General features: G+C 40.6%; 1 protein-coding gene across 1 annotated transcript in view; it reads left to right on the top strand.

Moving 5' to 3' along the window:
- Positions 1–23,963, top strand: part of SLCO4C1 (solute carrier organic anion transporter family member 4C1) — a 67,724-nt gene that overhangs the window by 25,895 nt on the left and 17,866 nt on the right. Inside the window, exons 2-10 of the mRNA XM_075593549.1 lie at positions 2,123–2,386; positions 9,101–9,295; positions 11,989–12,085; positions 13,506–13,627; positions 14,986–15,101; positions 16,079–16,223; positions 17,425–17,620; positions 18,298–18,451; positions 19,876–20,069. Coding sequence (XP_075449664.1) covers positions 2,123–2,386; positions 9,101–9,295; positions 11,989–12,085; positions 13,506–13,627; positions 14,986–15,101; positions 16,079–16,223; positions 17,425–17,620; positions 18,298–18,451; positions 19,876–20,069 — 1,483 coding nt within the window. The remainder of the gene's footprint in view (positions 1–2,122; positions 2,387–9,100; positions 9,296–11,988; positions 12,086–13,505; positions 13,628–14,985; positions 15,102–16,078; positions 16,224–17,424; positions 17,621–18,297; positions 18,452–19,875; positions 20,070–23,963) is intronic.

The following is a 23,963-nucleotide window of genomic DNA, read 5'->3' as shown; positions in this document are numbered from 1 at the left end:
CGCTGTGACTCTGACAAGGCAGCTCTCCAAACTAGGGGCCGCGTCCCTCTCTAGGACCTCCCTAAGCAGTTACCCACCCAACTAGTGGGGAGTTGGGGCCTACCTGGAGTGTAGGTACCTATATGGGGCAGAAGCTGCACTCGCTCCCCGCACCCTTCCTTCCCTACAGCTCCCTGACTCCAACTCTCTTAACTGCAGACTTCCTATTCCAGCTCCCACTAATGTAAGTGGCAGGGTCCCTAACCTGAGGGCTGCCCCTGGCAACACTCACCTTACTGGGGAGCTGAGCTATCTCGGACCAAGGGGGTGCTGGCCTAATACAGGGGAGTCCCTCTCTCCTGTACCCTACCTCCTTCCCTACTCTGTTCTGGCCCTCGCGCGACTTTCCCTGCCTCTGACGGCTGTACTGCGCATGCGCGACTCTGTCGGCTTACTCCTACACTCGCGCGATCACTGCGCATGTGCGCGAGTGGTTGCGTAATGGTAGCGCTCTCCTCGCCGGCCGCCGGGACCTTAGAGACGCGACCGCGGCCTTAGCAACGGCCCGATCGCGTCCCCGGCAACCGGCCCGCTCGCGGAGACAGCGCACCGCTCCCTGCAACGGCCCCCACCCTTGGGGTGGCCGTCGGGTCTGCCGCTGGCCTCCGGCAGTACCCAGCATTGCTTGTGCCCACGGAGGCTCCCGAGGGGGTCGCAGGGGGCAAAGGGTGACCTGGCTACAGGTGCAATCAGTCTTACAAGATATAACAGTCATGCAAACCAAAAAGATTCAGGAAGCTTTTTGTGACTATAGACACAAAACCGTATACAGTACTTTACTGCAAATGCAAAGCTAGAGTTCCTAACACGCAGAACTCTGTGAGCCAGGAAAAGCTCTTAAAGTGCAGTCACTGTAACAGCGCATGCATGATCATTTACTTCTATCCCAGTGAAAGCAATATTTTACAGAAGAAATTAAAGTAATTTTTAAAAAAAATAACAAAGCGCATATGAAAAAATATATATTATTTGGGAAGATGACACAATATGCGACATAATGCTGTTCTTTTGTGTCAATTTGTTATGGTACTGTAGTAAATGTAAGAAACCTGTAATTTGAGTGTCTTTCATCTGGCACTGATTTTTTTGAGCAAAGAGTATGCTATATAACCTCAGACCTGGCTGATTCATATTTCACAGCGAGGGAGGAAAGAACCATTTATTGATGCATTCTTTATAGCATTCATTACAATTTTGCACCTAATCAGCTCCTTCACTAGCCAATCTAAAACCAACTCCCTAAATTAGCGACTCATAACAGCCCTAAGGGTTCTCGAGGTGTCACAAGGGTAGTTAGGGTTAATGTGAAGAAGATTCATTACAGTCTTTGATTAATAATATATAGTACGTTTGATTAGGAGGTATCTTAAAAAAGAACTAACTGATGTCCTGGTAACAACTTGCTAATAGTTTCCTTGAAACATGGCAGCACTATTTCAAAATGTGGCATTTTGTCACCGTTTGGAAGAGTATGATAAATGTAACATGTTTTCCAGGGGTAGTGGTACAGAGGGATATGAAGCAATGATTACAAAACATTGAGGGTTCCACTTTAGCTGAAATAGGAGTTGGAGTAGAAGCACAACAGTGCTGATTTCACTGCCTTTAATCAGGTGAACCCAGTGTTAGCTCCTTGTGACCTTGTCATGTCACATAAAAAACTGTACGTATCACTAATAACTTGTTGAAATAGTAACTTATTAGAACAAAGTATTATCCATACAAAAATAGAAGTTTTATTATTTTGGAGAGAATTATTTTTTTTTGTTTTACCCTAATAAATATTTAATATAAGTTAAGTTTAGTTAGGTTACGTTAGGTTTTTACTTCAATGGGAGTTTCAATGCAATACTGCTCTGATCGGTACCGTCATAGGTTAAAGATCTGAGGGTGCAGCAAAAAGAGATTTCTTCTTTCTCTTAATAAGGTATCTGATACCGAGATGCCTTGTTCATTACATAATTGTGTGATTCTCTATTTTTGTCTTCTTCATATTGCAGTGCTATTATTTCTGTTGAATTATTTCAATGTTATGCTTGCAAGAACATGCCACTCATACTGACCACTGCCCTTCTCATTTCAGGTACTTCTGTAAATGGCCTTGTAAATGTTGTTATTTCAACTATTGAGAAGCGCTATGACTTGAACAGTTCCCTGACTGGATTGATTTCATGTAGTTATGACATTGCATTCTGCCTTCTGTCACTTTCCATTTCTTTTTATGGACAAAGAGGACATAAACCAAGATGGCTTGCTTTTTCAGCATTGATGATTGGATTAGGGTCAATAGTTTTTTCCTTCCCCCACTTCACTAGTGGATTATATGAGTTCGGGAGTGAATCTAGCGGTAAGTTACCCTATTATTGTTTTACATTACAATACAGTGCATGTTTAAATGCAATTCTTGTGATTAGTTCTTTAGACACGTTTTAAGTTGCTTGCAGAAAGATTTGTATGACTTTTCATTGGATTTATTGTTTTAGTGGACATTTAACGCCACATCTAATTTGTGTTTCAGCCTATTATCATTGATAAATGTAACTTGCAATTTTGACTTTTCTGTTTTCAAACTACTCGACAGGGCACCAGGAAGAGGGTTTGCTTATACTTGTTCACTGATTGACATCTGATATCTGCATATGTTCTGTGTCTTTTACAATATTCTTGTATCTACATTCATTGTTTGATATTTGATATCTGCTTATGTGATTTGCCCTCTTTAGACTTTAGATTTATATCATTAGCTGAGTGTGGGATTATTTGACAGTGGGGAGGGAAGGCTTAGGGAAGTACCTCTGGAACCCTTTGTGACCAGGGGGAATGGGCCAGATGAAGAGGTCACCCCTCGAAACTTGGCCCCCCTAGTTTGCTTTCCTTTTTCCATTTTTGTGATTTTTTGCTTTTCTTTTGTGTTTTTTCCCCTTCTCCTTCTTTCCCTTCTACCCCCTTTAATTTTTGATTTTCTCTATGGTGATATTTATTCTTGCATTGGCGTATTGGCTATTGTTGCTATATTTTCAGTTTATTATTAGTGTCATTAAATTATTCATATTCCCTACACTGGTATTCGCTTATATCTGTAGCTGTGAGACAGAGAGTGCTGGTACTATTTTTTGGTTTGTTAGTACTTCTGAAGGGAATTAGGGTCCCTTCCTGTTCGTGCACCCTGCAACCTTGCTGAGTCATTGTGTCAGAGTGCTGTCTATAATCCCCCCCCCCCCGTTCTACCACTGTATTGTTTTGTTGCAAATGAATGTACAGTATATGTAATTGCCATATAATGGCTATAATGTGTCAAAAAAGGCGGTGAATGATAATTAGCATAATGGTTGTCTTATTGCCTTTACATGGACAATATCCAGTTCTGTTTCTGTTCTGTTCTGTTCAGAGCCAATACCTTTTTCCGTATTGGAGGAATCTGTATCAGAGTCTCCTTCATATTCTGGAGTTCTGTTATTTTTGTCGTCAAGGTTGCCGCTGCGTCTGTTTTCTCCTTGGTGTACTGACTCAAGGGAATGGAACAGTCTCTCTGTCTCTCCAGCTCTTGCTCCAGTTTCTGAGCCTTCTCACGCTCCCTCTCATACAGAGTCACCTGGTATCGAAGCTCCGCTTCCAACAATGCTCTGAAGACATGCAGCGTGGCCTTTAGCTCCTCATACTGCTCTGTGGGGATGTACTTGGTATTCAGACGTTCCTGCAGCGCTTGTACCTCTTTAGCAGCCTTCAGTTTTTCTTCCTGTAGGTTTGCTGCTTCTCCTCAGCATACTGGAGGTGTGTACGCAGACCTTGCAGTTGGTTCTGCAGTCGGTGCTCTGCGTCAAACCTTTCCTTGACTTCTTCTGTTAACTGAAAATTTTCTTCTTTCAGTTTTAAGTTTTCTCTTTTTAATCTTGAACTTTCTCCTTTTTCAGTCTCTGTATTCTTCAGGTCTTCTTTGCAGTCCTCCTTCCATTTACGCACATCTGCTTTGAGAATGACAATCTCCTGGCTTGAGACTTCCTTCTCTAGGTTGAGGGTCTGAAGCTCCTTCTGAGAGACTTTGAGAACTGTACCAAGATTACCAATAGTTTCTTTAGCAATGTCCAGCTCCTCAGTGAGACTGTGTAGTTCCTTTCTGGAAACTTCCAGGTCTGTGCGGCAGCTGTTGGTCTCATGATGTGAGGCATCAAGCTCTATATGAAGAGTGTGAACCTCTTGCTGGAAGACTGTCATCTTCTTCAGTGCCTCCTCATACTTCCGCTTTAGCGTAGCCACCATTTTATCAGATTGGCTCTGCTTTTCATCCATGGCGGGGATAGTAGCCTTTGCAGTATCTAGCTCAGTCTTGAGATCCTCCAATTCAGTCTTGGCCGCAGAGTAAATTGCGAGCACAGTCTTCTGTAGCTCAGCATTATTTTTTCTCTCTCTTCCTAATTCTTCACAGAGCAGATCACAGTCATGCCTGGCAATTTTCAGGGCGTCTTCAGGGCTGGTCAAGGGATCGTCACTCACTGGTTCCGGCTCCGCTTCCCTGGGATGACTAGTTGAGGGTTCCTCACTGTTGGCACCGGACAGACCCTTCTTTGGGGTACACGACTTCTGCCTTGGGCCCTCTGGATATTCGGTTAACCGTGGGACGAATTCTCCATTTTCTCTAGGCTGCAGGGCAACTCGGTTCCCCTTTCCCTTCACAGGATCTGCGGACGTGTCTGTTCCTTCCACGGTAAGTGAAGAACTGCTTTTCTTTTTCCGCCTTTTTGATTTGGATGACACCGTCCCTTCAGGGATATTGGGGTCTCCATCTTCATTTGAAATTTTAGCAGCTTCATTATATACGCCAGGCTTTTCTTGCAGTTGCTTTAGCTGACAGAAATATTGGGTGATCTGCTGCTCCTGCTCTGTCTCCTGTTGATCATATTCGTCATCAAAGGGAGCGGTCTTTTCTGTTCGTGCCGAGTTCAGGCACCCCCACCATTCTTGGGGTGTTTTGTAGGTGTGACTTGGTTCGGGTTCCCCGTAAGAGATGTCTTCCTCTTTATTGGACTGGAATGGCCACTCTTCCGTGGGGTAGGGTTCATTACAGGAACGCTGCATCTTGTCCTCCATTTTTAGGCTATCAGGTGTAATTTTCTTCCTGACCTCAGGAGGCGCTATTGCAGCTGTTGCCACTGTATTTGCTAGAACCCCCAATTGTGGTAGTCCTACAGATGGGCATATTTTGCTTGTAGAGGTCGTAGCTCTCACAGGCATCTCTGTAGACTTTTCTTTCTTGGATAATTTTTTTCAATATCAGCAGTGCTGTGCATGCATTTTCTTTTATCAGGTATACAAGTTGTGCAGTTGCTAGGTAAAAAAGTCTATTTGCTTTACACCATTTTCTTGCAGGGTGCAATATCCCCGCTTCAGCAACAGAATTTGGTTTTCTGCCTGAGTTCAGTAATTTTCAGTCTCATCTTTGGGTATTATGGCATTCACACTTCACACTTTGGGTGTCTGTTTTTGCTCCTAAGATATATATAGGCAGACTTTTTTACTTGCAGAAAAAAAACATTCTTTGCAGTGGACTATTTCTTTCATTCCCGGCAGGGTGACTCAACATTCAGCAATTGGTTTTGAAAAAACCTTTTACACAGTTCAGAAATCACTTTTTCCCCCTATAGGGCAATTTTACACTCAGCATTGGTTTGCTAAAAATTCCCCTGCTTCAGCACAGTCTTGTATCAATTTTCACACTTTTCTGCATATACTCCATTCACAGCTGTAGTCCTATGTGGTGTGGCAACCTTTATCTGCAAAATCAGTACCACTCGTGGGTCACCATCTGTATTCACTGCTTCAGCGAAACTTTTGAAAACAACAAACACCTATCCCTTTCCAAGGGCTGACTCACTTCTTGAACCCTGACTATGGCTGAAAGGCAAAGACCCCTATTTCAATGACCAAATTACACTTTGTGATAGGCAAAATAAGGTTTAGCTACTTCAGCAGTCTCTTCTGTTTTTTTGTAAGTTTTCAGTGGTGTGTATCCCTTTAATTCCGATCTCTACTGCATGAGGTTTTTTTTTTTGGTTTTTTTTTTTTCAGACTGTTTGTAGGCAAAAAGCATAAAAAAAATTTCACATAAAAATCTCCGGTCCTTTTTAACTTCAAAGACACCTCTTGTCCCACCTCGGACACCAAATGTAGACGGACGTTCACAGAGGTACACAATTGGAGTCGTTATAATGTGAAATTATAATAGGCTTTATTGTGCCTTTTCCTTTTTATCAGGAAATTATCCAAACACAGGGGGGAACAAAGCTTCCATTCACTTGGGAGTATTTCTAGTGAAATCCTTGCACGTAGTTCACATCTCCATTATTTAAGCATTTCTCCCATCCCAAACACATAGCATGAAAATAAGCAGATATAAGCAGTCTCTTAATAAATAAAGTCTTATCTGTTTATCAGCTGTAGAGTAAGCTTCTCTGCTCTCCTGGAACCGCACCCGTGCGTGCACAGAAAAATATCAGCATCCAGGTTTAGAAGTCTTATTGGGTGTCTTGCAATCCGCTCTGCTGTGTGGCTGGCAGAACTCAAGACATTGTGGTGTCTCCAAAGGTCAGCTCTCAGTCAGAGCTAAGGAGTCAGTCACTTCCTGTCTCAAAGGCAGGCTTTTTGTAAACAATCTAATCAGGCAGGTGGTGTTTAGTAATTAACTACCACACTGCTAGATTAAAGGAACATTACTGAACAGGGATAAGTCCCCTGTTACAAATGCCCAGAGGTGTGAATAGCATTTGGTTAGCGGGGGAAGGCGCAGTACCAGGTCCAGAGATCAATGGTAGTCCTCCGGGATGCCATTTGCTCTGCCGGACCTTGTGGAGCTTGCCCAGCGGATGGCATTGAGATAGCCAAGGAGAGAGGTAGCAGGCTTGCGCATATCTTTTGGCTATTTTGGATTTCCCGCTGATCTGCTTTTTCTAGCCGGCTTGGCTCTGATTGGTTGCTTGGGAAAGTTCCCATGCGTTGATTGGCTGCTCAGTTTTGTGAATGAAGCTGAGAATACTAGGAGAATCGATGAGCCAATCAGATTCGTAGTCTTCGGTAGTAAGAGCGTGGTGGGCTTTTCAAAGTTGCTTCTGTGCGAATAGCAGAGCAACCGTCTTTGATTTCAAGCCTGCCTCGACTTTTGCGCCAAAGTTCTCAGAAACGATCGTAGCGGACGCGGCTGGGATTTTATGCCGATTTGAGTTCCAAGAGATTTGAACTAACTCGTGGTCAGGAGGGACCAAGTTCTCAGAGAACGTAGCAGTGGCGTATGGAACCTTATGCTGATTTGGGTTCCAGGAGATTCCGGGTTAAGTCCCGGTCAGGGTAAAACTCTCCCATAGAGTTCCCTGCACCTAGGAAAGTCTAGTTTGAGACCCCAGTCCCAAAGTAAGTGTGTCTTTTTGTCTGTATTTTGTGTATCATTGTGTGTAAGAGAATTTATGCAGAATAAATTACAATTTATTTCATTACCTTGTTTTGCTCAATGAATGATCCCGGTAAAAACGTGTAAAAAACCTGGTCTCCCGTGACAGGCCTTACCGCTGCAGCGTCGAGAGGACACAACTACTTCCTGATGCTCACCATTGGGCTGTAGCAATGCCTCCCCTTGTCACCTAGCATAGGCAGTAGAAGCCTATCTGTCAATCCACCAAGTGGAAGTGCGGAAAGCTTCCTTAACCCTCCTCCCCCCCTCCCCCCCCCCAGTGAACCGATCTTCAGAGCATTCTTCTGCCTTGGTCCTTCTACTGCCAATAAAATATTTCAACAAGTTTAGCAAATACCCAGCATTTTATTTCTTTTGTTTTTGTTTACATTTTTGTTTGTTAATCAATGTCCCTGTTTTTTTTGTTGTTATTTTAAACATTGAAACACTGGCATTAACCCAGAATTACATAATATACAAAGGAGATAAATGAACATGCTACAGCATGTTCCTAGATCTATAAAACTTTACCACTTACTGACTAACCTAAAAGCTAATGGTGTGTTATTAAGAGCAGGGGATGTTATCACTTGCTCAGATCCCAGAACACTAGAACATTTCACTTCCTCACATCTCATTTCCCCTTTGTGCTCCACCCTCTCTCACTCTTCTCGTGACTTACCCCATTCTCTCCCCTTCTATAATAAATTATTTGGCCTGGCTACATGTCATTCAGACTTGCTGTCATTCGTCCCATGTGCTCCATGGCTTCCTTTCATTTGTCTGTTTGAATACTACAGTGCTAAATAAACACACACACAATAAAATTGGGTGTCAGTTGCATATTATTTGGACTCAATGAATTCCTGGTTGGTGTGCGACCTCTGGAGACTGAATATGAAGGATAGTATTAAAAATGTTATATTTCATGATGTCATTTTTTTATTCAAAGACAATTAAAACAAAGAAGTCCATATAAAGGGCACTCACCTCTTTAAATATCTAGTAAATAAAGGCTAAGGGCCCTATGCAGAGAGCAGCGCTAAAATAAATTGGAGATGTTAATAAATTGTACCTGTAATGGCGTGATTTTATGTCCATATGCAGAAAGGCCCGAAAACTGCATTTAAAATCATGTGTGATTATGGAGAGTTTCAACCGGCGAGATGCGCGCTGGTGAAACATGTTTGAAAAAAAACGCGTTTTTTTTTCTTCTTTTCCCTCTCGCCGGTGAGCTCCAGCTTCCTGCCAACTTTTTTTGGCGGAGCAAATTGTACAATTTCTCTCCATTTTAATGGCGCGAACAGCCACTAGATGGCGATCGTGCCTTTCTGCATACGGCGGTTTAAAAGACTGAAGAAATATAGGTTCTCGCCAGCCGCGCGGCGAGATTTACAAATAGAAAAAAAAAATGGCGTGTTTTTCGTAACCCGCCATTTTCTGCTGTTTTAAACGCAAATTTCTCCAAAAACTGGCGATATTTACTATAGCAATGCTCTCTGCATAGGGCCCTAAGTGTATTTGGTTTTATTGTTTCATACAGTAAAATTCTAAGTACATCTTTATTTTTAATGAAACATTTAAAACCTGGATTGACTGTTCAACGAAAATTGTTTTATTTTCTAGATGTCTGTGAAATATCAAGAACAAACAGCACTGTACAAAATTGCACAGACAACAAAGGCTCTCCCCTCACAAAGTATCTTTATGTCTTTGTTCTGGCACAGCTGCTAATGGGAGTAGGTGGAACTCCCTTATACACCCTTGGAACGGCATATTTTGATGATAGCCTTCCTGCGCATAAATCCTCCTTATACATAGGTATTTACGGCTTTAAAAAGCAACAACTTTGTCTCTATGTTTAACCATGTGACTAAACCTATTTATTTACATACCCTGAAATGTATATGTATTATAAGAGAAATCTGTTATCCTTTTTGTGGTCCTGCGGGTTTTACCAAGTGTGTTTATTTTTTCTGAATTAAATGTAGCACCTTGGGAAATGCATTTTTTGATGATAGCATGCTATGCCTAAATCCTCCTTATACAAAGGTATTTACTGCTCTAGAACACAACAGGTTTGATTCCCTTTTCAATAACTTCAAAAAGACTTTTTTTTACATACTGTATCTTGAATGTATTTTTAGTATAACATACATTCTTACAGTAGTAGCACAGTGTTCTTCTACTAAGTCTTGTTATACTTTCTGAATGGAATCTTAACCCTTCTCAGCAAAAAACAGTTCCCTGCAGAGCTACTGTATGTACCGTTTAGGAAGTTGGGATTTACCATCTGATCAAGCGAACAATATATTACAACCATATTGAAAGTGTGACTTTTCCCCGGGGCTTCTGACCCGGGGTCTCGATCATTTGAATCGCAGTTTTTGACCAACTGCTGTGTTAATGCCCGCATCTGACTTTATTAAAGTCTTAAGGACTCTATTCAATATGCTATTAAGATATGTTCATCATGCTAGAGAAAAGTTCACCTCCATTCAAATAATGGGACTATAGTCCAGACAGAGGTGTGGTGCTCAAAAACATAGTGGGAATAATATATCGTCCATATTGAAAACATTTGCAGATTTCACCCAGGGAATACCCGTGTGATAAATGTAAGTAAGACTTGCATAGGAAGAAAGTAAGTAAAGCCTGCCTGGAAACCCACAAATATCACAATTGTAGAAGGCTAACACATCCAGCATCCAGATATAGCAGAGTATAGGACTATATAACCAAATGTCCATACCTTTCCTCAGCCATATAATAGGAACGGGTACACTGTAGAGTGACCAGAAGTGAATTTACTCACATAATGAAAAGTCCAAGCATTCGTCGTGGCGGTCCTTGGATATTCTGTGTGCGGTACCACTCAATGTTGAAGCAGAAGAAGCAGAGTAGGAAATGCGATGCACTACAAAATCAGAAATCATGAAAACACATACAGGGAAGTGTGCTTCCATAAAACACGTATAGCTTTAATTGGTCATCTAAATAAACAGAGGTTACACGCCGTAGCACTTTATCAGTCTTATAAAATAATGGGTCTAAAATGTTCTCTATGGCAAGACAGATTCACAGCATATTGAATAGAGATTCACTTGCCATTAAAATGACTTAAATTAGCATGTTTTGTAGGTATCTCAAGTGTGTTCCTTTTTTTGCACAGGTATCTCCCCATGTGTTGTATAAAGATGTTTCTCTCTCTTAGGCCCAGATCCACAGAGCTCAATTATCTCAGGACTCATAAGGTCTTGTTATCAAAATCCATAACAGACGTTATGTTCCTTGAGGTAAACCCAAATCCACAAAGCAAATTGTATGCAAAACAAGAGCTGTAAGTGATTTCATTTGCATAGACTTAACGGTATGTTAAGTTAGCACTGCCTCACATTAGCTTCAAATAATAGAGTCCTAGTGTACTATGAGAAGAAATCCAAATGAGGAAAAACGGAGCACAACAAATCCAAAAATCTGGGGCTAAGCAGAGGCAACGATTAAAAAATGACTTTTATTAATGCGTAGACATCATAGAGGTACAAAAATACTCTAACGTGTTTCAGGCTGAAAATAGCCCTTTATCAAAGAGTGTTTTTCAGCCCGAAACGCGTTAGAGTATTGTTGTGCCTCTATGATGTCTACGCATTAATAAAAGTCATTTTTTAATCATTGCCTCTGCTTAGCCCCAGATTTATGGATTTGTTGTGCTCCGTTTTTCCTCATTTGGATTTCTTCTCATCTACTCTGTGACTGGATGCACGCACCGAAGGACAGAAAAAACAGAACTGTGAGTAATATATAGTATATGAATATATTTGCTCTAGGGGGATCTGCCTATCAATAGGAAATATTGACTCAGTTGTTGTATTGTATTGTATGTCTTTATTTATATAGCGCCATTAATGTACATAGCGCTTCACAGTAGTAATACAATTTACATATGACAGCGTTGGCTCTTTAAATACTCCAAAAGGCATTTCCTTATTCCATTAATGAGCTCTTCAATCAAGCTGATTCATTAACTACTGTTTTTTTAAATATCTGTTTTTTTCAACATCTGTCCACTCTCCATTTAGATGTTTATTATATATATTCATGGTACTACCAATTGTTTTTTTACTATCATACCAATTGCTACAGTATATGTATATCTCCAAACACACGAAGTGGATAGACACCTGTGCACAAAATGTAGCACACTTGAGATACCTGGGATATATGCTAATTTAACTCATTTAAATATACTTTGCTCATCCATATTAGCATTTCTATCCAGACATACAGGAGTGCTCCTTTTTGTGAACAGGTGTCTCTCCACGTCTCTTATAAAGGTGTGCTTGGGGGATTATATATAGTAATTAGGAGTCTAGTAAAATAAATCTACCCCCCTGACCCCGCCCATATAGAAGTTCTCTTGTTTAAATATTATAGAGTAACTTCTGAGAATTTTGTAAAACAATAATGTAATAGTCATAGTATATTGCTTACCAAATCTACCTTTTTCCCCACAGGGATTGGATACGGAATGTCTGTAGTGGGCCCTGCAATCGGATTTTTGATAGGAGGACAGCTATTAAATATCTATATTGATTTTAATAAAGGACAAAGGCAAGACAATTCATTTTAAGTTGTATTCACAGTTAATGGAGTGGCCCAGAACTAAAACTGCAATGGTGTGGATCTGCGATTCAAGTGACTAGAAGTATTATAAAGATTATAAAGCACCCCTCACTTTTTTTGTCTTGCCTCCATCTTGGATTGTTCCCACCTTCTCTACCTTCCTTTAACAACCATTCCTGGATTCCACATTGAAAGAAAAATGTCTCGAGCAATCACTCAAAAGTACTACCTATGCATATATGCATACCGGAAGGTTGTGTGTCTCTTTGTCTGTGGTAGCAGTACACACAGTATTTCAGTTTACAATTGTGGAAGTCACAAAGAGAGCACATCATTTTGGGACCATACTAACCTTTTGTCTGTGTAACAGGTTTTCCCCCACTCTCTGGGAGATCTGCCTTTTACAGGGTGTGTAATGCTGTTTACCTGGTGGTTCACCGGATGCTGGTATGGGGAAGACAGGACAGGCTTTTGGGGTGATGTTTAGTTCTTCTCTCGGTGGTTCAGCACCTCAATCTCCCACAGGCTCCAGGGATGCTGGCGACAATTCCCGCAGGAGAACTCTCTGATACTCCCCCTGATAGTTTGCACTCAGAGGCAGGAGTATATTTTATAAACTGGAACAACTTTATTCTTCAACTCAAAGCATACAGTCAGCATACAGTGCATAGACTTGGCCTCCAGCCTTCATATAGTCCCTGGACTCAAGCCTGGGGCTTGAGGCCTCCAGAGCTAGTCCTATGCTCTTCCCTCACCCCCTGATGGGAGGAGGGGTATAGTCCTCACTCCCACTTCCTTAAGGAGGGGATGGAAGGGGGCCAGAGATCTGCGCATTAGCTTCCGTGGGACCAGTCTCTCTCAACGGGAGAGACAACACTCACTAAATTTACCTGTGCAGCCCCGGAAGTATCCAGGGGGATGAGCCAAGGTCTGAGCCCAGGATTGGCCAGAACACAGGCCTCGTTACGCTCCCCCTGTCACTCAAGGGAGCTGCTTACTGCAGGGGTAAACCCGGATAAGGCCTAACGCTGCCTGCGCTGATACCAGGACTTACATGCTAGGCAGGGCAGATTAGTAGCCAAAACCAGACATGGCTACATCTACAGTATATAACCTAAAGTCACAAAATATGTTGTTTTGTTTGTGACTTCCGCAATCTTTTTAAACATTATTGTTTTGTACTTCAATAGTGATAACCATCTAATAGTAATCCCTGAAGTTAGTATAAGATACATTTTTGGAATCTATAAAATGTAATTTAGTTTTACGTCCAACAATTTACAGATTATTGGAAAAAAAAACGAAAACAAGTGAAAACACATGCTAATTTGATTAGCAATATAGTATGTAGCATTGGCATATATACAGTGTACAGTACCTATAATATGTATGTTATCTTTTCTTAAAGTGTGCATCTTACTCCAAATGACCCACGGTGGCTTGGTGCATGGTGGATAGCATTTGTAATTTGTGGCCTAATTACATGGTTGCTGATTCCTCCTTTCTTGTGCTTCCCAAAGCATTTGCCTGGTACGTATTTTACATTATGAAGGAGAGATGATCGTTTATTATGTGCAAACTTATTTTTAAAACATCAGTAACATGAACTAATCAGGGATGTGAATACTGTCATTAACCAGATCACAAATACAATTTTCCCCTTCGCAATTCCAATTGATTGAATTCCAAAGTAAAGTTTCTAGGTTTTTACAAAGTTCCAAAAGAAGAAGCGTATGCTCCATAATGTCATTTGTTTTAATCAAAGAGGCATAAAATAAAATCGGTGCACTCGCAAATATATTAGAATGTGTTCACATAGAAATGCGTAGCTTTGATCATCCGAGGGAAAGCATTCAGCTTTCATGCTCTGCAGAGTCAAGTGATCAAAGACCTTTTCTGGAACCGCTCGCCTCCATCCATCTCAAGCTTAGGGTTGCCAGGTGGCCTGTCCAAAAATACAGGACAAAATGGTGAAAGGTGCGACGTGTGCGAGAATCGTTGGTGGGGAAGAATATTATTTATAAATGACCTGATTGTTACGTAATTTTTTTTCTATATTTCACTCCAAGTATTCATCAATTTGCACCAATTTATATCCTATTTCGTAAAAAATCTTGGGAGGAGTCTTGAGAGGGATTGCCCTTCTGAGGATTGTTTTTAGGAAGTAGAATATGAAATAGTGCAAATGTATGCAAATTGGTGCATGCTTGAAGTGACAATTAGAACAAATTACGTAATGGTCAGATTATATATGAATAACTAACCTGCCTTCATACTGTACATGGCGAGCAATACTGAATTTAACGCTGCTCCCACAAATTCCAAGATTGTTGCACCCCTCCTCATCCTCTCTCTCTCTCCCCTTATCCTCTCACCCTGTCACCCCACGTCCTCTCACCCCACCCTTCATCATCTCTCATCCCCCCTTCATCCTCTCATCCCACCTAGCTTCATCCTCTCTCACCCCCCTCCCTTAATCCTCTCTAATCCCCCCTTCATCCTCTCACCCCCCTTCCCTTCATCCTCTCAACCCCCCTCCCTGTTATCAACCCCAAGGGCCAGCCAGAGACAACACACACGCACACACACATATCAGGGCAAAACAGAATAAATACACATAGGACACAGCCTCACCTCTCTCTGCTCCATGCTTTTCCTCCGCTCTTTGGCCCCTGATAGGCATCTTTATGATAATTCTACTGTAATTATGCATCTTAACCACTTACAACCCGCATCCATAATTCTACCTGGACCAGAGAATCTCTGAGACATTTCAACTCTTGTAGAAACTCCTTTGAGGCATGAATATTAAGTAGCTCTACGGGGCTATTCCAATAAGAAATATGTCCTCTTGTTAAGTCTATCTAATGCTTTGCTTTGTTCTGCAGGTACTGCAAAAGTACAGTCTGAAAAAATTTCTGAAGCGCATAGCAATGGAAGCGAAAGTATTGTGGAAAAACAAAATCTTGGAAAAAGCTTCAAAGATTTTCCTTTGGCACTGTTGGTAAGGCTATACAAAGGTTTAAAAAAAACAAAAAAAACGTAAAGCTTTCTAAACAAATAAATACTGTAAATATAATAAAAACATTTCAAATATGTAAAAGCATAATTTTATACATAAAGAACCATATAATCATTTAAATCTAAAGACAAAGGAGAAATAAAATGTTGGTGTATACAGTAGTGTAACTTTGGTTAAGCATAATATTGTATGAAATATTTAGCTCATCTTACACTTGAGGCATTGATGCAGCTTCTGCCACATGGCGAAGATAACCAAACTACAGTAAAATCACAGGACTTGTTCAAGGTGACAATTTTCTGGGCCCCTCGTTATCCATACAATTCACAGTAAGCAAATTGCAATGTATGTCCATACCGACGTAACAGAGGGATTGCCCATTAGTTTCCAGTTTAACCTGCTAATGATGTGGCATCTATTTGTGTGGATGCAAAATCAAATATTATAAGGCACGAGGTCTAAAACTGGTTACCAAATATTAAGACATTTTCCATGTGTATATGAGGTATTTAAAGTTTATTCTGGACCTTTTGTTTCTTGCTCTCGTTTCTATGTTTTTTTGTTGTTTTTTTTTTTTTAAGTATTGGAAATTAATTAAAAATATTTTTAGAATAGTACATTTTCGGTCTCCCTCCTAATTTGGCCACAGTTTGGAAATGCAGAGTTACTGTATATGTGTGTATCACAACCTTGACTCTGTTTATCATTAAATTACAAAGCATATCACAGATATTTTTTCCCTCTCCCTTAAATTTTAGACTGTGCTCTTTGGTTTACGTTTTCACATCTTTCCTTAGGTGTTATCTAATCTGCACTTCAACTTTCCACACTGTCTTCATACACAGTTACTGCATTGCAATATTTAGTTACAAGGAGTATTGCAAACAAATGACTATTGTATATGGCAATTTGAGTATTGCATTTCATGTTGCTAAATATTCCACCTGTTTTTGTAATAGCTCATGCTGAGGAACCCAGTGCTTATGACTTTAACATTTGCCAGCTGTGCAGATGCATTGATCACCACTGGCTTTGCAACATTTCTTCCCAAAATAATTGAAAATCAGTTTTCATTGTCCTCAAGTTTTTCAGCAATTTTAGGAGGTAGGTGAAAATTATTTTTTTCTGAATGTGCAGATGTGCATTGTGTTTTGTGTTAAATTACAAATCTTTCTACTGGAGTGTTAACGCTGCAGGCCACATATGCTTGTTGCACTTATTGTATTATGATTCCCTTTATTCAATTGTTTTGGTAAAGTGTGGCATACAGTAATTGTTTGCAGTATTTAAATACAAATATACATAAAATGTACAGTCCAACATTGGACAAAATTGTTCCACATGTCTATTTAGTTGGTTACAACTAGGTAATTATGCATTTAAAGAAAGAATATGTATTTTAAAATATTTTGTTCATGTTTTTTCCAGACACTATTTGAAAATAAAGATGGTTTTTCTGCCCTTGCCTTAGCTTTTTTGATTCCCTTGACATTATCCAAAATCAAAATTGACATGAAATGGCTCTCTACTGTATAATATTTATCTGAAGAGGTCCTTTGTGCTTACTATCTCACACGCTTCATTTTATAACCGCATCATAAGAGCTGTTCCTTTCAGATGAGAATTAGCTAATGTGAAATTAGCCCGTTGAAGTTAGTTGTCTTCTCCTTTGACATCTTTATTGGACAAATACTCTCTATTATTTAATTGCCGAAGTCCTGCAAATCGAAACGATTCTTGCACGCATCTAAATAGTGGCCTGTGGCTGGTCTCAAAGTTGATGTATTCATTAAGAACCATATTTACTAAGTGGTGCTATTCTTCAAGGCAACTTCCAGTGATGGATGAGATCTTATGGCTAATCAATGGAATGTACTGTAAGATTAGTTCCGGGACGGGTAGTGTCATGTGGGATAATCCTGCCTGCCTCTAGATTTGCCAGGGCCTCGGACTCAAACTTTGCCACAGGCTCTGGCACAGTTGTTAAGCAGGGTTAGCTAGGGCGTGGGTCTTTGAGCGGGATGGAGAGCTTCAATAGGAGCTTGGCGGGGGAACGGTCTTTGGCCAGCGGACTACGGAAGTCAGGGCTCAACTTCTGGAAGTCAGGGCATGGTTTCCAGTGACAGGTCCGTCACTCCGGAAATCTCTTCTTTCTCCCCCCAACGACAGCCCTGGGAATAATATTGCTTAGTCAATATGGGCAGAGATGCCTGGTTTAAAACTTAAAAAAAAAAAAATACAGTCATAACACAAATCAGTTTTTACTATAATTGTAAAACATTTCTAAATTTTTTTTATTTTCCAGGTGGTGTACTAATACCAGCAGCAGCTATTGGACAAGTTTTAGGTGGCGTCATTGTCTCTAAATTCAAATTTGAGTGTAAAACTATAATTAAGTTCTCAGTAGTAACTACTTTTGTGTCAGTGGCACTCAGCTCAGTTTTTCTCTTTGGTATGTGTGGAAATGATCCATTTGCAGGTGTCTCTGAACAATATAATGGGTAAGTAGTCATAGTTAAAAATGTACTGTATTCATAATCATGGTTTATACTTTATTAATGTACAAGTATGTCCATTTTGTCTCTGTACCCATTTGCTACTGTACACCTCTTAACAAGGAAATTTGGTGATTTTGCCAGTTAATCATAGTTTCAATTCACTTGAATATTCCAACTTTTAACATTCCTCCTCACTAGAGGTAATTTCGAGTGAGTAGGTAGTTAGTAGAATCCATTTCTCAGTGTCAGGCCTGTTGGGCATTAGTAATTGTACATTAACTTTACTCTTGGAAAGCAGCCCCACCTATTGACATCATGATGTCAACATACCGTTTTGTGTTGTAGCATTAGCTGAACAAGGCAAGGAAGCTGGTAGAGATTGGCAAACAATTTGTAAACATTCACAAATTTGGTGAATATTGGAAATATATGATTTTCAAACAAAGGCAAAACTGTACCAAAAATTAGCAGACACTAACAGAATGCCACAGAATATCCCACCATGCGGAGCAATAGCCCTTGATACATCTGTATTACGTAGTAATTAAATCATAGCACTAGCCATTTTTGACAACTTTTACTGTATGAAAACTGGTAGTGTTCACCATGAGTTTTGTGATTTGTGTAATGTTCTTGGTGCAATTCAGTCATAATAACTTAATTTTTCCTTTTATTTGTAGAACTGGACAAATTGGGGATATAGTAGCCCCATGCAATGACAACTGCAGCTGCACACGTTCTTTTTATGACCCAATTTGTGGATCTAATGGAGTTCAATATTTTTCCGCCTGTTACGCAGGATGCACTTCTGTTACACTTAACGGTGATATAAAGGTAATACTCCTTGAATGGTATACCGTAAATATTATTTCTAAAAGGTTATTGGCTGAGATTAACTTTAGCTATACAGAAAGGTGAAGTACATGTATGTTTGATCTAAGATTTATCACTATTATTAGTATTATTATTATCTATCTTAATATTGATATTCTAACTTAGAAGGCACCAACATTTAAATATCAGAATATCAGTAAGAAATATTTACTAGATGGTGCTAAGCCATCCAGGCACCTTGTGACCAATTCATCTAAATAATAACTATTTAACATAGAACAAATATATCTTTAACATTTATTCTTTCTGGTAGAGTGGCTCCTGCTCTACAGAGCTTCCAATTTACTGTAGAAGGGTCCTAAGATATTTAGGGCTCTGTTCAATATACAGATATACTGTACCATTGTGCAATTTAGTGTGAAAATCATGCAATGTTGTAACTTTGTTCAGATGGAGCTGTGGCAAATCGTGCAATAAATCTCCCGGGAGAAATCGTGCGGTAACTGCTGCAATTATGTCTGCTACATCTGTACTCTAATACTCGGCTGCGGATTACATAGCCACTTACATATGCCGGCTGCCTCCTTGCTGCTGCCCTCCTCCTCCTTCCGATTTGCAGCGTCAAATGAAGCCGCGGACGTCACCAAAGTGACATCACACGACGTCTCCTTGCCATGATAATGCAACGCCATTACGTAATTTGTTGCCGTGGCAACGAGATTCCTTGTGATGCCACGTTGGGGATGTCCGCTGCGTCATTTGACACTGTGAATCGGAAGGAGGAAGAGGGTGGCAGGAAAGAGGCGCCCGGCCTATGTAAGTGACTTCCTATCGGGCCCGAGAGTGGGGAAAATGTATATGGGAGCGGACATTTTTGCCGCCTCAAAATTTTGCCACCCCAGGCCCGAGCCTAATGGGAAACTGCCACTGCTAATACTTGTGCTTTCCCAAAAAGTATCAGACTTCTTCCACTGTTCCACTAATTAAAAAGAAAAAAGAGATGAGTAAACTTTGTGGGGGAAGAGGCAACTAAGAGGATAGGGAAAAAAGAGTCCATCAATAGAAAAAAGATGGGGTGGCACCTCACCGGACTTGTATAAACAATGTAATACATCTATTTAAACATGTGTGATCAACATTTCGGTCAAACTTTGTACATTCTTCATCATATATATCAAATTAAGTATTAGACCTTTTTTCTCTTTGGTGCATGTACTGTAGTGCAGTTTCCCCACCAAAATGTAAGCATTTTACCCTTACATACTGTAGCTAGATACTGTAGATACATAAATGACATCGAGTGCACTGCTCTTCCATGGAACTCTAAACATTTTGTTGGTGAACATTGTAATCCAGGCAGTAAAGAAGCTTGTTTAATATATGGAACATTAAAAAGATGATTTTTTTTGTCATTTCTTTCATAGCTTTATAATAATTGCTCATGCATTGGAGAACAAGTTCGCAAATTATCACAATTTCAAAGTTTTAATATGTCGGCAGCTCAAAATGGAAAATGTGAAGCAAGCTGTAAAAGGCTACCTTTATTTATGGGCTTTTTTTTCTTTGTGGTTTGTACTACCTTCATGACTGCAACTCCAATCACTATGGCCATTTTAAGGTAAACCATTGTTTTTACTGTATACACAAATTTTGGTTATCCTCATGTTTCTCTTCATCTTTTTAAAACGTATTATTTGTAGTAACTTATGCATTTTAGGCTACAAAGTGTTAGGAGAAAAAGTGAAAAGCTATTAGATTTTCAGCTATTCATTTAACCAGTGACCTGAGGAGTGTTTTCTCCTTGTGTCTTAGGTTTGTTTGCTCCACTCTATAGGTTAACAATTAAATGTAACTTTTAGTAGCTTTTATCGTACATTTACAGTAAGTGAAACACAATGGACCACATCAAAATCGGACAAGAAGTGATTTCCCAAATTATTGAATACCATCAACCACTCCGCTTAGGATTACTGTATGTCTATACCACATCGGTTGTAAATGCATTAAGAAGACAAAAGTGTTGAAGAAGTGTTTATTGATATTCTAAAGAACATTTACAAGAATGCCGCTTCAACCTTTATATTACATGAGATACAGATCAGCAAAGAAGTGCGGCAGGAGACAACATGTCACCAAATCTTTTCATGGCAACACTTTTTGAATTGTTGAAGACATTGTATTGAGAAGAAAAAGGAATAAAAACCAGTGAATAGTTGAGTCACCTATGATTTGCAGATGACATAGTTATTTTTGACACGTGTCCAGAAGACCTCCGGCAACAAATTGGAGAACTCGCTAGAGAAAGTAAGAAAGTGGGCCTCCGTATGAATCTCAGCAAGACCAAACTGATGTTCAACAAATGTGTCAACTCTGCAAAGATCAAAATAGATGGAATAGAACTTGAAGAGATCAAAGGCCGGCAAATAACAATGGGTGAGAACCTTTTGAATTAAATCAATAGGAAAATGAAGATGGAATGGAATAGAACACATGTGGAAGAAGCAAGTCAATCTTTCAAGGGAACCTTCTATTGTGCCTAAATGGGAAAGTGGTCAACCAGTATATTCTGCCTGTGCTCATGTTATGAATGTAAAACTTGGACCCTAAATGCAAAGATAATTCAGAAGTTAAAGAAAACTCAAAGAAGTATGAGAGGTTTATGCTGGGTTTTACCCGAAGACACAGGAAAAACAATAACTGGGTTTGTGAGCAAACAAAAGTATGTGACATCATCACATGGGAGAATAAATAAAAATAGCAGTGGTCCAGACATGTTGCAAGAAGAAATTACCATTGTTGGAAAAACATGGTACTCTATTCGATTCCAAAAAAAAAGAAAAAGACCAAGATGACGAGCAAAAGTAAGATTGGATAATCAGATCTGAAAATTTGTTTGAGCAACATGGAGAAGAGAGACTTGCAACCCCAAGACCCGGAAGGTCATTGGGGAAGCCTTCATCCAGCAGAGGATCAATAAGGAGATATATGTATACAGTATGTAGCCAGGGCTGGTTTCTGGCTGCCAGCCTGCCCTCCCTGGCAGTAAGCCATGGTAAGAGCAGGCCTGCCAGTAGTAAACATGGGTTTTCCCCACTCCCTGCAGTGCTCTTGAGTGTCAGGGGAGGAGGTGGAACCAGACCTGGGTTGCCCAATCATGGGTCAGACCTGGTGCCCTCCTCATGGCTGTACTTAAGGGTGATTGCTACCAAAATGTAGGAGGAGTGCCTCTCCCCACTGAGAGAGGCAGGTCACACATCAGAGTGCCTGAGCATTGGGCCTTTTCTGTTTTTCTTCCCCTTATGGGAGAGTGAGTGTGGACCTTTCCTCTGCCTCTGCTAGAGGGGCAGGGAAGAGCAATGACTGCTGCGGGGGCCCTTGACCCATAGTGGATGCTCAGGGACCATCCTACAGCAGGATATACCACTAGAGACTGCATAGGGCAGAGACCTGCTGTGATTGCATTGTATTGAACAGAATAGAGACGTTCCTGTTTCATATACCTACTGCCTGGTGTGTGATCTTACTCAGGAAGGAGAGGGAATATTTCTACCGTAAGAGATCACCTCCATACATCTGGAGCCTGCGGCAGATGGAGGCGCTTCACTGCTAGGGAACCATGTGGGGGTATGTACCCCAGAAACCTGTCCTGTGTCTCCACAACCATCGGCGGATGAATCAGCACTCCTGCTTACCAACAGTAGCATGCACCACACACGCTGTAATGGCAGAATCTCCTATCGGGTGGGGGAACACGTCACACACACACACACACATATATTCATACATATTTATATATGGAATAGGCAAGGGATTAAGGAATGGTCTCACCAAAGGATGTAACCGCGATGACCACAGGGGTCTCCGCTTCCCTCCGTCAGCACACCAACAAAATCACGCTGGAGATGAACATATGATGCTGATCGGGTAACACTGGAGACGCTGTTCCACTTCCACTTCCTGGATTACCCCCTCACAAAAGACAGCTATATTCATTCAAATTGAATATTCACTCGTGTCTCTGCTTGATGTCAGACTCAGACAGACAGACAGACAAATGCAGCCTTCCACTTTGTTCCGCTAATATATCTGAAATAGTTGCTCTCACTCCTCACATGCGATTTGGCACTCCTCTCACAGTCAGCTGTCGGAGTGCCTAATCGCATGTGAGGAGTGAGAGCAACTATTTCAGTTATATTGGCGGAACAAAGTGGAAGGCTGTATTTGTCTGTCTGTCTGGCTGAGTCCGAGTCTGACATCAAGCAGAGACACGAGTGAATATTCAATTTGAACGAATACAGCTGTCTTGTGTGAGGGGTAATCCAGGAAGTGGAAGTGGAACAGCGTCTCCAGTGTTACCCGGATCAGCATCACATGTTCATCTCCAGCGTGATTTCGTGGTGTGCTGACAGAGGGAAGCGGAGACCCCTGTGGTCATCGCGGTTACATCCTTTGGTGAGACCATTCCTTAATCCCCTGCCTATGCTATTTGCTTACCCCCATCTCCATCTATAGAGGTCAATATCAGCCTGATTTTTCCACGTTTGCATCCGCAATCTATCATCTGACGGGTCAATTATCTCTCCACATTTGTTGCTCCAGTCATTTGCTACCTATCGAGTGACAATTCCTCCCACATCTCACTACCTCCTACATTTGCGCTATTGGACATTTTTTGGTCACATTTCCCTTCTTTTTTATTTTCAAGAGTACTCTTGTTTTTTATTGTCATATATTGTGTTTATTGTGTCTATTGGCATCATTCAGTTTGTTTTAATCTGTTCAGTCACCTAGCCTTCCTTGCTTAATTAATACATTTTCCTGTTTTTTATTGCTATACAGGATTGCGCCTTTTTTCTTTGATTTCTTTCTGTTACAAATATATATATATATATATATATATATATATATATATATATATATATATATACCCATCGGCACACACACACCCAGAGTCAAACACACACACACACACACACACACACACACACACACACACACACACACACACACACACACACACACACACATAGTCAAACACACCCATAGTCACACACACACACCCAGAGTCACACACTCACACCCAGAGTCACACACACACACAGTCACACAGTTGCACACACACAGTCACACACACTCAGTCACACAGTCACAACCACACACATGAGGAATTCACAGTTAGTATAAATACTGTATATTAGTGCAAATAGCTAAAACGGTGTGTGTGCCGTGCACGTACGTTCTAAGTCACAATTTTTTGTGTTTTGTCACTGAAATTGTGTTTTGATTTTTAATTAAAAACATCACTATCACAAATACAATATGTGTAACAAAAGACAAAGAAGTTTCACTTAAAATGTGTGTGCTCGGCACACACACCCTTTCCCCCCCCCCCCCACTCATTCATATACTGGACACTTTCCCTTATAGAGATACTGCTTCCAATGTGTGTCCTTTATGAGTGAACTATACATAATTAGCTAATAAATCTCTTTAGACTACCTACGGTAGCTTA

Source organism: Ascaphus truei, chromosome 1 (genome assembly GCF_040206685.1).
Source record: "Ascaphus truei isolate aAscTru1 chromosome 1, aAscTru1.hap1, whole genome shotgun sequence".
Lineage (NCBI taxonomy): Eukaryota > Metazoa > Chordata > Amphibia > Anura > Ascaphidae > Ascaphus > Ascaphus truei.
This window is presented reverse-complemented; position numbering and strand designations above follow the sequence as displayed.